Raw genomic sequence first — 15,662 nt, forward strand, 5'->3', positions numbered from 1 at the left:
GGTCAGCAGGGTGCGGCAGGACCTGTGGAGCACGGGGTAGTTGGGGCTTTGTACTGTGGCACTGGTATGGCTGGCCATGGTTTGGGGCTTGAGGTGGCACTCTGTGGCAGTAGTGCTGGGGCTGAAGTCGAGGTCTGGGAGTGGTAGTGGCCGGCTGAGACTGCTGCAGGCCCTGGGCTGCTTCTTCAGCCACTGTTGCCAAGGAGTGCAGGGTGGCCAGAAGGGCAGAGATGGGGGGATAGGCAGGTGCGGGGAGTTGAAGAGGCAGAGGAGGCAGTCCCTTACCTTACTGAGGCTCGGGGCTGGGAGGGCCCATGCCAAGAATGGCTTGGATCGGGCTGGGCCTGTGCCTAACGACCGGTGGGATTCAGTTAACGATGGCAACCGGACTGCTGGGATTGTTGTCGCTAAGTGATACAGTCATGTGACATCGCACTTTACAACTACTTTGCTTAGCTATGGAAATTCTGGTCCCAATTACTGTCGTAACTCTAATGAATAAATTATGTGTGAGAGAGACTGGTGAATTTCTCAGAGATATCTGCTGGAAACAGAATACTTACTGGGTTGCCTGCTAGTGTGATCATTCAGGACTCTTATATTTATATAAGGTGCAAGTGTTATGAGGACTTTTTGTACATTCTGATTATGTGTTTTAAAGATGAATTTCCCCCCCTTTTCCAGAAAAAGTTCATGAAATGGAGAAGGAACATCTGAACAAAGTTCAAACTGCAAATGAGGTCAAGGCAAGTCAACCTATATTTTAATAAATTCTTTAAAAGGAATTAACTAAATACATTGTTTGTCATTATGATGTAAAATAATCAGAACATTTGGTTTTTTAGCAAGCAGTTGAACAGCAAATTCAGAGTCATCGTGAGACTCATCAGAAGCAGATTAGCAGCTTGAGAGATGAAGTTGAGGCAAAAGAAAAACTAATTACTGAACTGCAAGAGTAAGTTCTGCATACTCCTTTGTCCTAATGAGTGGGATAGATGGGAATAACTTATTTTTGCTTATGAAATAGGTTTTTAAGTGCATTGTTCTCTTTGATTTTACATACTTAAATTTCAGTTTTTTCATGGGAAATAAAACTTGTTGATGATCACAGGGACAGAAATACCCTTTCTGTATTTATTGTTTTCAGTTGTGCAGTTTTTTTCCTCCCAAATTAAAAAGCACAATAGGAGTAAAATAAAAATGTCCAGTTCAAAGAACTAATGGTACTAGGTAACAGATTGGGATCTGGTTCCAGGACTAAATCCACTCCATTTTTTCACCTGAACTGGTTGAAAGATTTGGGGCTGAGAACGCAGTTCCTCTGAAGGACATGATAGCGAATACTCTGTATCCACCCACATGGAGAACAAGCAATAAATGCAAGATAAGGCAGAAACCATCACTTCCGGTCTCACCTTGCAGAGTGGATTGAATTTCCCTGTTGGGGAAAGCATGGCAGATGAAGTGGCAGGAGCTGCTGTACAGTTTCCCACTCAGGGAAAGTGTGAAACAGCATCTAAAGAGTTCATCCTTTCCATACTTTTTTGTGGTGGGAGAAGGCACACAACAAATGAATTGGCTGAAGCCATTTATGAAGGGAGAGGATCAGTGCTCTCTGCGTTATCCTGCCCCATTGGAAAGGGCATAAGACATTGTGGAGGAGAGTCTGCAGGAATGGCTTTCCCGAGCTCAACCATCCCACTTCAGTGCCCTTTCTGCCTTGCAAGCCTACATTTTCCTCAGTTACCCTTGCAGGGTCTTTGAGTGGATTGGCTGCAAGAGTGGTTGTATTTGATTTGTGCAACTTTGCATCTTTTGGATAAGATGTGAACCAGCCAACAGAGCCTTGTTTAGAGATTCTGGATTTGAAATACAGATCTTACTGCGATAACAGGGAGGAGACTTGGGGTATAGGGGTTTGATTGAGACTTATAGGTTAGAATGGGTATGAACTTTCACATTTCTGAGTTAATGTAAATTTTATTTAAAATTGATTAAGTTCATCTGGTAGTTCTAGGTAGAGGACTAAATTGGTTATCAGTTGGTTCCAAGATAATTGTTAGATCCAATGTGGTTGATATTGTCATCTTGGTTTTGAGATATTAAAGTTGGTGACCAATTTAATGTCACAAAGTAAGGAGTTATTGATCCTTGCTCACCTCACTTAATTTTTGTTTCTATGTTCAGTCAAAATCAGAAGATGATGCTAGAACAGGAACGGCTCAGAATTGAACATGATAAGCTGAAAACTGTGGATCAGGAAAAAAGCAGGAAATTGCATGAACTTACGTAAGTGAAGACAATTTATGGTTAGACGTGTATAATAAAGATCTATTGATGCTGTTTGTTTTCGTATTCTTTTCAAGAAATTGGCTTCCTGGCCCATGAATTCTGATTGAGATATTGTATACTTTTACCATCTTATATTTTCCTATAAATGGCTGTAATTAGGAATTATTTTCAAACCACCTTAAAAGCCTCTGTTCTTAGAAAGTTCCGGAAGTTATAGTACTGGATTGTAGTAAATATTTATTGAACAGATGTACACCTAGTTCTTTCTCTTACAAAAAAAGACAGGAGAGATGTACCTTGTCCCTAATAAATGCTAGTACACCAGGTTTAGGTTTTTTGATTGCTCTGATTGCATTATGGGTTTGGGCAGCAGGCTAGTTGTTCCACTCCTTCGACAATATTGTTGATTTTTAAAGATGGATTGTTTTGTGTTTGTTCCATTACTTTTCATACAGTGTACATATATGCTTCTGCAATGTTTTTGCCAGTGCTATGATATATTGTAAATAATATAGATGAAATGCCAAGTAGTTTTACTTGTTTTGGTGATAGCTTCCAAAGTGTTAGGGAATTCCTTCTATATAAATTTGCTTCAGATCAAATTTTTTTTAATCAATATTTTTCTTATATAATTCAGTGTTTAAATGCGGAATAGGTTTATATGTTTAACTTAATAGTCCAGCTTTTATTTTTCATATTATTCAAATATCCTGTGAACCAGAGACTTGAGAATAAGTAAGTGCTGAAAGTTTAATGATTTTTTATTGATTTCAGTGTTATGCAAGATAGACGAGAACAGGCAAGACAAGACTTGAAAGGTTTAGAAGAGACTGTGGTAAGTTGTATATCCTGAAAAATATCTTTAAAATTCTTGAACTACTTTACTAAGGGAAGTCTTAATTATAATACTCTTATGCTGTTAGGCCAAAGAACTTCAGACTCTGCATAATCTCAGAAAACTCTTTGTTCAAGATTTGGCCACCAGGGTTAAGAAGGTAATGTGACATTCAGGTCTTTATTTTAAAATGAATTTAATATTTTGGATCGTCATTCTGCAAGAATCTGAACTAAAATTGTATCTCTTCTTGTCAGAGTGCAGAGATTGACTCAGATGATACTGGTGGAAGTGCTGCCCAAAAGCAAAAGATTTCTTTTCTAGAGAACAATCTTGAACAACTCACAAAAGTCCACAAACAGGTAAACTGTGATATTATTATATTTTTGCTTCCATGATTCAAAAACTACATTAACAATGGTTTTATAAAAAGGTAATAGTTTTGTAGTAGTTTGCTCTTTATTTTTAGGGTTTTATTTTTTTGCTTCTTGGTTGCTAGTAGTTTTAATATTGTTAATCAGTTACCAACAAACAAGCATGAAGCTGAACCAGAAAGGGTGGTAAGTGGCTCTCCAGCCACTCTTTACCTGCAGCAGAATGCAGTATCCTCCAGAAAGGACTAAAGTACAACATAGAAAATGCAAATGCACTTGGATTCTCCTCACGGTCACTCATGCCATCATGACTTCCCATCTGGATTACTGCAAAGTGCTCTACATGGGGCTGCCCTTGAAGAGCATTTGGAAGCTTCAACTGTTGCAGAATGCAGTTGCATGGGTAATAAATGGTATTGGGTACTCAACACATGTAACACCACTGCTTTGTGAGCTGCATTGATTGCCAGTGTGTTTCCGGATGCAATTCAAGGTGCTGGTTGTCACCTTTAAAGCCCTTCATGGCTTGGGACCAGGTTACCTGAGGTGCCGGTTACCTGAGGGACTGTTGTCTGCCAGTTGTTTCTACCTGTCCAATCTGGTCCAGCAGGATGGGCATGCTCCAGGTCCCGTCAGCCAAGGTATGTCGGCTGGCAGGGACTAGGAGGTATGCCATTTCTGCTGTAGTGCCTGCCCTCTGGAACATTCTCCCTTCAGAGATTAGGATGGCCCTGACCCTGTTGGTCTTTCGTAAAACCTTGAAGGCCTGATTATGTGCCCAATTCTGGGGTCCCAAGTGTGTTAAGGGCCCCGTTTCCTGGTTATGTTAACGTCTATGGATTATAATTTTTCTTGGCTGCTGTATGTATTTACTTTTTTTGTGTTGTGTTTGTAATTGGTTTTAATTGATTTTATGATTGTTCACTGCCCAGAGTTACTTATTTGAGGTGGGAGGCCATATAAATTGGATGGATGGATGGATGGATGGATGGATGGATGGATGGATGGATGGATGGATGGATAAATTCTTCACAAACTTAGCAGTGGCACTGAAAACATCTGGAATAAAAAGACCAAGAAGAAATATGATAGATAATTGTGCCGCTAAACAGATGAAAAGAGAGAAAACGGTATCCTAATATGAACAAGCAAAAGGCAATAAAAGCACTGAAAAGAGACAGGACTATCACAGTTCCCCCAGTTGAAAAGGACCTACCAGAGTTGTTATGGAGAGAGCACAATAAACACTACCTCTGTGCAAAAAGTAGACAGTCAAATCAAGGACACTCCCTGTACACTAACCAAAAAAGGACAGATCACAAAACAAGCACACCAAAGAATGAAAAGCAATGGACTTACACTCCATTTTCTATAGATATCCAAAAATTAAAAAGCTAATGTCTTGTTATGAATCTATTGTAATGCTGATAGGAACCCATATATGCCACCTGTCCAAAGAGTGGGCTAAGAAATATAAACATCTAATTGATGGCTGTACCCATTCCATCTGCTCACTATTACAATGCCTCAAAAAAAAAAATTAAAAACTTACAGTAGAAGAGAAAGAATGGTATTCATCAATGCTAGCCTTTGATGTCACTGCTCTTTCCACATTTGTTGACCCAAAACTATCCAAAGAAACAGCTGCAACATTATATAACACACCCAACCCAACTGAGAACACAAAAATCAAAATATCAAAATTTAGGAATTTTGTAAACCTATGCCTCACCATGTACTTTCAGTTTGATAGCCAAATCTATGACTAGATCAAGGAGATCCTGCTGGAATCCCCCATTCAGGAGTCATACCAGAAACAGTAGTACAACAACTACAGTAGTACACAACTAGAAACTTTAGCCCTCCAGCTGAGTCCAAAACATGGATCTGCTATGTAGTCAACAACTTGGTCATAAAAAAGAAATTTGAGAAAATACAGCTTAATTAACCACATGTTCATAGAATCAAATTCAGAAAAGAAGAAAGAAATAGACCTCCCTTTCTAGCTATCCTCATCATCAAAAAAAACAAACAGCACACCTTAAACCACCAAAAAACAACCCACATAAATCACTACAATAGTAATAAACCAGCAACATGCAAAAGCAACTGCATACTCTATTCCGATGAGCCATAGCACATCATAATCACAGAAAGCAGAAATAATCTATTTGACATCTTTGAACACAGTAGATACCCACGTACAGCCCACAAAAAATATAACCCTTTCTTTTGTCAAAGGCATTTCCTAGTCCATTGAGAAGCTACTCCAACCATTTGGAATAACTGGAATAACAAAGTCCTTACATAGCACCCTAAGCTAAACCAAAAACCCAGTAACAAAGATATATAAAGTTAAATTCCATCTATGGATCTATCAAAAGCTGTAAATAAAGACCCAGCATTAGTGAATCAACTCTACACATAACATTCCCCCCATCTTATAGCAATCAACCAAAAGATAAACTCTCTACTTATCAACCCAACAACCAAAAAGCAACTAGAGTGCAACAATCAGAGAAAGAGAACCATACCCTCCCAATAAGCCACATAGCTGTCAACACCATCTATCAAACAAAAGCAGTCAACACACAGACAGAACCACCAAATTATCGGCCAGATAATCTACCAACAAGGCATCACGTCTCTTGCAAAACAATATCTACCCAGAGGATCATCCCATTCAAGCACCTGCAAAGCAGGCAAGACAGATGGATATATAATGCCTGCCAACCAAGAAAGCTCATTTCTCCAAAACTCCTGCACCAATGATGTTACATAAAAGCCGAGCTTGCAGAAAATTAACAATGTGATATCCCAACTCAGAGCTACATGGATTTGCTGCCATCACAGCCAGTTTTGGGCAGGTAGTCCTCAACTTACGACCACAGTAGGGACCGGAAAATTTGCCATTAAGCAGTGCAATAGTTAAGTGAGGTATCGTGACCACATCCAATTTTACAACCTTTTTTGTTGCAGTTGTTAAACGAGACATCACGTGACCGCAACTTGTGACCTTCCCTGCTAGCTTCTCCATTGACTTTGCTTGTTGGAAGCCGGCTGGGAAGGTTGCCAATGGTGATCATGTGACTGCAAAACACTGTAAACATCGTAAACGTACGACAGTTGCCAAGTGCCCGAATCACAGTCATGTGACTACGGGGATGCTGCGATGGTCGTAAGTGCAAGAACCAGTTTTAAGTCACTTTTTCAGTGCCATCGTAACTTTGAATGGTTGCTAAACAAAAGGTCATAAGTTGAGGACTACCTGTATTTGTGCTAGAGTTAGGGTTAGGGTCATTACTAGTCATTAACTATAGTGAATAAAGCATACCATCAGACCTCAAAAAGCTTTTCTGTTTGTATTACAATTTTTGCTTGGTCTAGGACTTTGATAAAGTATTCATTCTCTGAGCTGTCAGTTTGTGTTAGTAGATAGTACATATGTACAGTGCTTCAGAATCAATTTGGATAAGGTGTTTTGGGATTTGTAGGGACTCAAACACAGGACTTACCTGCAACTCCTTAAGCAGCCCCATCTTCTTTCAGGATGATGCAGCTGGAGATATACAGGTGCTACATTCACACACTCATGTGTTCTGAAGAACCTCTTCCAAATTGTATCAAAAACTTTTCATACTCTTAGATAACACCATTCAGAAATATCACCATTTATTTTTTAGCTTATGAAAGAGTTGTGAGTGGTGGGCTTAGATTAAAATGAGTAAAGTTCTTCAAAATATCCTGTAAGAATTAAATGGAAAAATCAGTAACATTATGTTCATTATTGATTCATTTACATTGGCTTTAGCTAGGATGTATGCTGAATACCTTCATGTGATAGAAATGCTTTAGTGCATACTGATCTGAAATTTACAATAATCTGTAACATTTGTTACACAAATTCACACACGTTACTCTGTATATATGTCCAGTTGGTACGTGATAATGCAGATCTTCGCTGTGAACTTCCGAAACTGGAGAAACGTCTTAGAGCTACAGCTGAAAGAGTTAAAGCTTTGGAATCGGCACTAAAGGAAGCAAAAGAGAATGCATCCCGAGATCGCAAGCGATACCAACAAGAAGTAGACCGAATTAAAGAAGCAGTGAGATCAAAGAACATGATCAGAAAGGCACATTCAGCACAGATTGGTAAGTAGAGCAAATGAAGCATAGACATGAAACGCTTTGATTTTTGGTAAGTATGCATAGGTTTTAGAGTAATAGGATATCACAAACATACATTCTGTTAGAGCATTAATTCCTTAATTTTACCTGGGTTATTGCTGGGGGAACTTTTGGAAGGCCCCAAAATTTGTTTTGTGTTTAGCAATAATTAAACAAAGTACAGCAAATGTTTTTACAGTACAAAGAAATTGAATGGTCTGTGCTTGTGGTTAAGAGCATGGCACAAAAGGGAAGCGGAAGAGAAGAGAGAAAAATGCTAATTCTGTTACTAGAATCCAGTAAGTAATGTTGCTGGAATGAAACCCACAACAGAAAAGCTGGTGGCCTCTGGGACAGTAGAGGGAATGGAGCTTTTGGGTAGAATTAAATCCAACAGCATGGAAGATCTATGAGTGCCTGGAAAATCAGGTATTTAGCAGCTGAACTGCTTGGAATTCACATTTTCACATCTTAGCATACAAACATTCTGGTTAATATTTGTGGATTGGATATAAAGAACAGAATGCTTCCCGCCCCCCTCCCCACCCCCCTCGAAAAGAGTTTTGTATGTCTGAAGTAGGATATAAGCCTCAGTAGGTAATAAATAAGTCCCATTTCAGAAGAGAACCTCACGGCCTCTGGAGAACAGTGTGGGATACAGCACATGGAGATGAGGCCTGCCAGTGGAAAAGAAGAGTTGGTTAAAAAAGATCATCCTCCCCTCTTCAAATAGCAGGCTCTGGTGCATTTCTCTTTGATGCCTGTTGAAAGGAGTTTTTCAGGTTGCAGAGGCCTAACTCAGGATACCTCTATCCATCCATCCGTACACTTATGTATAGAAATACATTTAGTCCAGCTTTTCAGGATACTAATTCTTCCAAAAGACATGGACTTGATTGATAAAATCATGTTATATTTCATAATGTACTAATAAATCAGGGTGTATCCCACAAAACAGTTAACATCAATTGGCCTTTTTGGTGGGCAGTCAGATGAACTGGAGCAAGTGCTGAGTGCTCTTTAACTATAACATCCATAACATGAATTCTCAAACAATTACAGTCTGTGTGTATTCAAGTATTTTTATATATTTGCTCCTTTATGTACTAAAATCTGATTGGTTGCCAGATTTTTTCTTGGGTTTTATAGTTTGCCTACTGAAGTGTTCATGTAAAAATCTTTGTTTAATATCCTGCATTTTAGAAAAATTTTACAATGCATCTTACAATATTGTCCTTCCACATTAAATATAGACATGAGCATATTTTAATTTAAAAACAACAACATTGTTTTGTGATACATAAAGATATGTTCTTCTGGTCTAGCATTAGTTACATCAGGTATATGAAATAACTAGCCCACAGCAGCATAAACCTTAATGGCCAGCCTTTAAGACACTGAATGGATCTTAGTCCATTGGACAAAAAACTATAATAGGAAAAACAAAGAGTTAAAATTAGTTAATTATAAATGTTCAAACTGATTGTAAAGAGCCATCCTCAACTGAAATATGTTGAAATACTTTTCTGGACCATAAATATTATTTCCTATTTCCATATAATCTATCATATTAATCACATTTTAGCCTTGCTTTATCTCTTATACTTGTATTTTTTTCATATAGCTAAGCCTATTCGTCCTGGTCAACATCCAGCTGCTTCTCCAACTCATCCAAATGCCATTCGTGGTGGAACTGCTTTTACTCAAAATAGTCAGCCAGTTGCCCTACGTGGAGGTGGAGCTCGGCAAGAGAAAGCATGAATTTAGATGATCAAGGTTGGTTGATTACTTTAAACTTGCAGTTTACTTTATATGCAAGAAAATGTAGAAATTTGGAAAATGTCCTCAAATACAGAGAGAGAATGAATTAATAACATACTGGAATTGTACACTAGTATTAGAAACATGTAATCATTACTGACATCATGGAGACTGTATATGGTAATGAATGAATGTATATAGTTATGAATACTTGTGTAAAGTCAGACTTTTGAGATTGTAACAGTTCTAAGCATTTGTTTGTTTATGCATGTTCTTTGGTTATTTCTAGATGGTGAGAAGTACACACAACAAGATCAGAATTGGATATTGCGCAATGAGAGTCATTCCTTGAAAATTAGAAAATTGAATAAATTTATACCATCTGTACAGCTCTTCTCATTTGGATTTGGCTAATTGAGTCCCAACAAATTAGGAAAAATCTTTTCTTTCTTGGAAAATTGACGTGTAACTTAAAATGTAGCTCTCATTACATGATCTGTCTTTCACGTCTTAAATTTAGTCTGCACTGTGCCAAGTTGAATGTATGTTAAGCAACATCTTACTTAAAATTTCCTAGCTTAATTTATGTATATTTAATGGTCTTAGGAAGTGTGGAGCAATGTTGAAATAAATTTTGAATTCTACCACTTTTAATTACACTACTTGACCCACTCCTGAATTAGAGCAACACTGTACATTAATTTTGCCTATGTGGCTGTATAGAGACTAAATCTAAAATTATTTGTACAGTATGCAGTTAATGAGGTGTGCTTATGACGACTGTTGCCGTTAGGCACTGAACTCTAAAAAACATGGAACTAAAAAATTCTGGTTTTGTGAGGCTACATAACTGTTCAGTTAAATATCTCTTACCGGGTTACTGAGTTAATACTGTGTATAGTAAGTAGTAAATATAGGTTTACATGGAAAGATTTGGCAATGACTTTAATCTGTCCTCTTCTTGACTATACACAGAATAGCATGATGAGGTGAAAACATTCTGCTTCATCTTGATGAGCCTACCAATTATCAGAGCTGTATAAATTTGGGTGAGAAATCGGGAAAGTTATTTTGCATTATTTGTGTTTCATATTTTAATAAATAAACTACAAATACAAATACAAACTCTACACATTCTATAAACTACAAAAAGTCTACAATAGTCTACAAACTACAAATCTGGCTTAAAGTTTGAGAAGAAGAATTGATTCATTAAAAACTTTTTCAGCAAACTGAAAAACAGGAGCAAAGTTAATTGTTTTAAAAAGACAGAAATGTTAAATGACTATGGAAATTGAGCAACACTGAATTTATATTGTAATTTATTTGTAAATCTAGATTTCTGTAAATGTATGTTTTTCCAGACATCTTGTCAGACATCTTAATTGCTCTTCTGTTTGTTTTTGCAAACAGTCCCAAGCCCTGTCTTTTTTTTAAAAAAGAGTTTTGCCCTACAGAACAGCACTTCATGAAGTTCTAATAATGCCTTTGATAGGGACTTCCTGCATGATAAATTCCAAAGGATTTAGAAGGCTTTCTCATAACAATCATAAGGTTGGTAGGAGTAGAAGAATAAACTGCAGCAGTGGAGAAATGCTAAATATGTAACTGCTTTCCTGGAATGCATTTATGCTAGTTTTGTATCTTGTTACAGTAAGTTCACAAGCACTTGGGGATAAAGGTTTTCTGTAGATTTTTATGACTAACTTTTTTACAAATTAAAGTATTTGTATTATGATGGAGCTTAATAATAGAAAAATTAGGCTTTTTTCCCAATAGCTTCTCATTTGTGAGTTTTAAAATAATTTTTAGAGGCTGGATTTTTTTTAATCAGCCAAACTGTTGATAGTTTTGGAATTGTCCTAACACAGTTCTTTCTGTGTTTAAAATAAACACTCCAGACATGAGATGAAAAGAATTCTGCAACATAAGAGGGGACTTGTACAAAGGGAAATGGGTATTTAAGTAATAATTCTTAGTGTTTTCAGTTGCAATAGCCTATGTCAGTTTCTCAACAGTAATCATAAGGTTCCAATCCCGATTCAGTTTGCACAGTTCAAATTTGGTTTCTTGGCAGTTTATTCAAATGAAGCAGGATATTTTCTCATGGTTGTTTATGGTAGTTTCATTCCTGTAAGTAATGTATCACAGGTTTTGGTGCTGATATGGCTGTGTAAATTAATAAACTGTACCTAGCATGTAGCTCAAAATGTACATTCTTTTTATACCTGGAGTTTTTTTATTTTGATCTGATATGAAGTTTACTAAGCATTGCAACTTGGACTTTCAAAACAACTCCCTTTTAGTTCTTTGGATCACCTGTGGTATGTTGCATGACAGGACGACTGCTGGTTTTGCGAATTTAAAATCTTCAGTCTTCATTAGAAATGTTAAATGCATTGAAGTTTCAATTTACGGTCTTTGAGTCTTCTCCTCTAGCTCATTTTTAAAAAATGGCTTAGGATAGGAGTTGAATAACACTATTCATGGAGATGAACTAAATTATCTACCTAATATTACTGATACAATAGTAACTCTAACTTAGACATGAAATGAAAGAGTTTGCCTATGGGCACAATGGTTTATTCTCGATATATGAGGATGAATAATGATTTGGAGAGGATGCCATACAGTTAACTACTTGCATGCTGTAAATGTTTTGTGTTTTAAATAAAGAAAATCTTTGAATTCTAGTGAAATTCATTGAGATGTAATTTAATTCCCAAGTAGCATCCATTTTATGGTGTTATATCAATGTATATTGTACTAAGGTTTTATATCTACTACAAGCAATATTCTGCTAAGATTAATTCTGGAAAGAGCCTTCAATAGCAAGCATTTCTCCTTACTGCAAGGGAAAATTCATATACCGCACCATTACATAAACTTATCTAGATACCAGGGACCAAGAAGTGTACACTTGCAATGTTGTCTTTATTCCTTTGAACATGATTTTGCTCTCACTCATGCAAACTTGTACGAGAGTGTATAGTTTTCATGGTTGTGGCATTCAGATTTGAACATGTGTCAATCTTTATTTAATTTGTATGCCGCCCATCTCCCCCAGAGATCTTTGCTCATAGATAGTGTTCATATGCACTGATAAAAACCTGAAGTTCAGGCCTGAACCTCTTACCTGTTGAGGGAGCATATCTGTGTAAGCCATATGTAAGCCATCTCCTAATCATAAATGGAAATGGTTCTGGAATGGGACACACATATCAAATATGGTGGCTTGGGCCCTACAAATTCCCATGACAGATCTCTAAACCTTCCTACAAACCTGCTGTACCCTCCCAAGGACTCCTGTGTAAAGTCAGCTTGGCATGTTGGCACTAGCCATTTTATTTCTGAGAAATTTTCTCCGCCCCTGATGTATCATGGAGGAGGTAAGTGGCACTCAAATTGCCCTTCGGGGAGCTGCATGCTAAAGGCTATATGACTTTCCCAGAATAAGCCCCATTGCTGCACCCAGAATTAGGAACTTCAGGGACTTAGAAGGTAAAGAGACAAAGCGAGAAGGAATGAAAAATGCTTTCTGAAGAGGTTGACCTCAGCGGCTACTTCCAGCCCAGGATCTCCTCTTAGCACACACACGAGAACAAATTTATGCAGCCCAGATTTCAATTCATACAATAAAACATAGCCTCACTGCTCTTGCACATTGTCCAAATTACTGCAGCATTTCCAGTCCAGTTCTTGGGTGGGGCTTTGCTATTGCCAGGCTTGGAGCCAGCCATGGTGAATGGGAAACAAATACAAAATGAGCCTGCCCTCCCCTCTTGTAGAAGCCCACCTGCGAGGGGTAACCCTCTCCTTGTTTGGTCCTGAGTGCCTGACTTTCCTGGGCTTCAGTTTTCTCTGCGACCTGGATGGCCCTTGCAGCATCTGGACCTCTTCTAGTGGAATTTCATCACATTCCTCAAGTGTTTTTAAACATTCACACTTCCATGATCTGCAAAAGGTTTTAGACCAGATACTTTTGCTCAAATACCTTAAAGCAAAATAACGCATGGCCAGATCTACATCAGGTGGACTGAGCAGCTACTCATGCATCCTGTGATTGGAACAGTGGGCCTTTCTTGTCTGGACAGAGGTAGACATACGTTGCCATTTTTAACAATTGTGTCTCAGTGTACAAATTGTAGTCATTCTCATTCCTACTGACACAGCTTCCATGAAACATAATTAAACATTTCTTAATATCTGGTGAGTTTCCTGATACCATTGATTAAATGGACAAATGGATTAAATTCTACCTGGCTAGCAGAAAGGAATTAAGCTAAAGATATTGGCCACCAGAGGGAGCAGCAATCCTTTTGTTCTACACTACATCTCTCATTTTGAAAAGTTCGGCAAGGTACAGAAAATCTTTCCAATCCATTAATATTACCTCCAATCTGGAGGAGGCTCAGAATGGAAATGTTGGCAACATGCCGAGCCGCTGCCCTGCGGCCCCTCCCATAAGGATGAATTGGAGGATCTTTGGAAAGTCTTTCTCTGCAGCTCTCGGCCTGATATGGCCTGTTTTCAAACTTTTCAGCCACTGATTTTCTGCTCAGTTTTCAGAGAGTTACTCAGGTGATGGAGTTCTGGTTCCCTTTAACATAATTTCTTCCCACCATACCATTCCGCTGGAAAGAATAAAAGCTGGTTCAAAGCATTTTATTTTCTAATTTTAAAAGAACTGTCAAAGACATGCTTTTACAAAGCAACAAAAGTTATAGAATTGCAGGCTTTTGATAATTTTTTTGTACAGAAAGCTGTTGATCTTTTGTAGGATGACTAGGATGGTAGAACACATTTAACACATGTAGGAAACGAAGATCTACGATTTTTGATGCTGTACTGATAGATTTCACCGCTGAGAGTTTCAGAAAAAAGGGCTGGTGAACTACTTAAGTGAAAGACTTTCCTTCAGATCTACCTGACAGTGTTTTTAAGTGTCCTGGGAAGCAGAAGATAATGAAGAATTAGGCGTAAATGAAAATACCTCAGTTGCGGTTGGTGAGGCCAGCTTGAAGCAAGCAATAGGGATGTAACTGGAAAAGGCTTGAAATGCCAAGCTTAACTAAGTTAAAAACTGAAAGAGCAATGATGTAACTGCTTGTCATAAGCAATATAAGCAAGGGCCTTTACTACTTCACACAATTCAGAATACTCCATATTTATCATCTCAGGTCATTTTGGTCATAAAAAGTCAATGGTTTTAGAATGACTTGGCTGGGCTTACACAGCACTATAAATCATGGTTTTAAAACCACAGTGGCTGGGTTTACACATCATGCTAAATCAAAACCAAACAAACCACATTTTGGTTTACCATGATCTATAAGCCTAGCCAGTTCCTGTTTCTAAAACTCTTAGTGTAAAACAGTGTTATTGTAATCTTTTCAAGAACGTGAAACACCCAGTTATTTTTTAATTAATGAGTTTTCCTGTTTCAAAAAAGAAAAAATAATACTGAAATAAACGTGTTTAATAGTTAATATTAATTAATAATTGATTATAGAACTCGAGCATATGATGCATATTTTATCAGTGCTTGAACGAAGATTGGTTAAGTCTTAGAACTGGCATATTTTATTTCAACAATTGGTCTTGGTTACTGTGAATGATGAAAATCAAGTTTCACAAAGATACATTGAAAGAAAAGATAGTAACCCTCTCAAGGCCTTTTTAAAAATGCTAATATTTGTTGAACTTTCATTCAAGACTTCTAGTTGTCATTCTTTAAAAATGGTTTTGCTGTGATTTCGAGGGATAAAGCTATCAGCATCTTTTCATTCATGGTCCTTGTTTGATTAGTGAAACTGAACAGGTCCAAATCTCAGAACAGTTGGAAGAACATCTTTGTTTTTTGGAGGACATTGATGTTCCATGGTGGAACACAGTGGTTCAAAGGATACAAGAGAAAAAAAGAAAAAGGGACTGGGGAAAGTAAGAAACAGGTTAACACCTGCTGTAGTTCCTACAGTTCATTGACAAATAATAGCCCTGGATTGGAAGCAACTGAAAAAGATGAGCCAAAAGCTTTGGTTCTCTCACTGAAACAGAGTGTTTCTGCTTCTTCTCTTCCTAACAGCTGCCTGCTAGAATTGGCAGCTGAAGATGGGAGGAACCTGGTGAAGGAAGCTTCTCAGCATTGCTGAAGATTAGCTAATATGCCTGACTCTAAGTGGTATCTGACATGTTTTATTGATTACAGTCTGTTCTAGCAGAGGCATCTTTGG

General features: G+C 37.7%; 1 protein-coding gene across 1 annotated transcript in view; it reads left to right on the forward strand.

Moving 5' to 3' along the window:
- Positions 1 to 12,122, forward strand: part of KIF5B (kinesin family member 5B) — a 37,406-nt gene extending 25,284 nt beyond the window's left edge. The window contains exons 18-26 of the mRNA XM_007439335.4: positions 685 to 746; positions 846 to 955; positions 2,188 to 2,289; positions 3,067 to 3,127; positions 3,216 to 3,287; positions 3,385 to 3,489; positions 7,437 to 7,653; positions 9,293 to 9,444; positions 9,719 to 12,122. Coding sequence (XP_007439397.1) covers positions 685 to 746; positions 846 to 955; positions 2,188 to 2,289; positions 3,067 to 3,127; positions 3,216 to 3,287; positions 3,385 to 3,489; positions 7,437 to 7,653; positions 9,293 to 9,429 — 866 coding nt within the window. The 3' untranslated portion in view covers positions 9,430 to 9,444; positions 9,719 to 12,122. The remainder of the gene's footprint in view (positions 1 to 684; positions 747 to 845; positions 956 to 2,187; positions 2,290 to 3,066; positions 3,128 to 3,215; positions 3,288 to 3,384; positions 3,490 to 7,436; positions 7,654 to 9,292; positions 9,445 to 9,718) is intronic.
- Positions 12,123 to 15,662: the final 3,540 nt, after the last annotated feature.

This window comes from Python bivittatus, unplaced genomic scaffold (assembly GCF_059951505.1).
Source record: "Python bivittatus isolate LINGU-HERP-01145 unplaced genomic scaffold, Pbiv_v1 ctg000610_np1212, whole genome shotgun sequence".
Taxonomy (NCBI): domain Eukaryota; kingdom Metazoa; phylum Chordata; class Lepidosauria; order Squamata; family Pythonidae; genus Python; species Python bivittatus.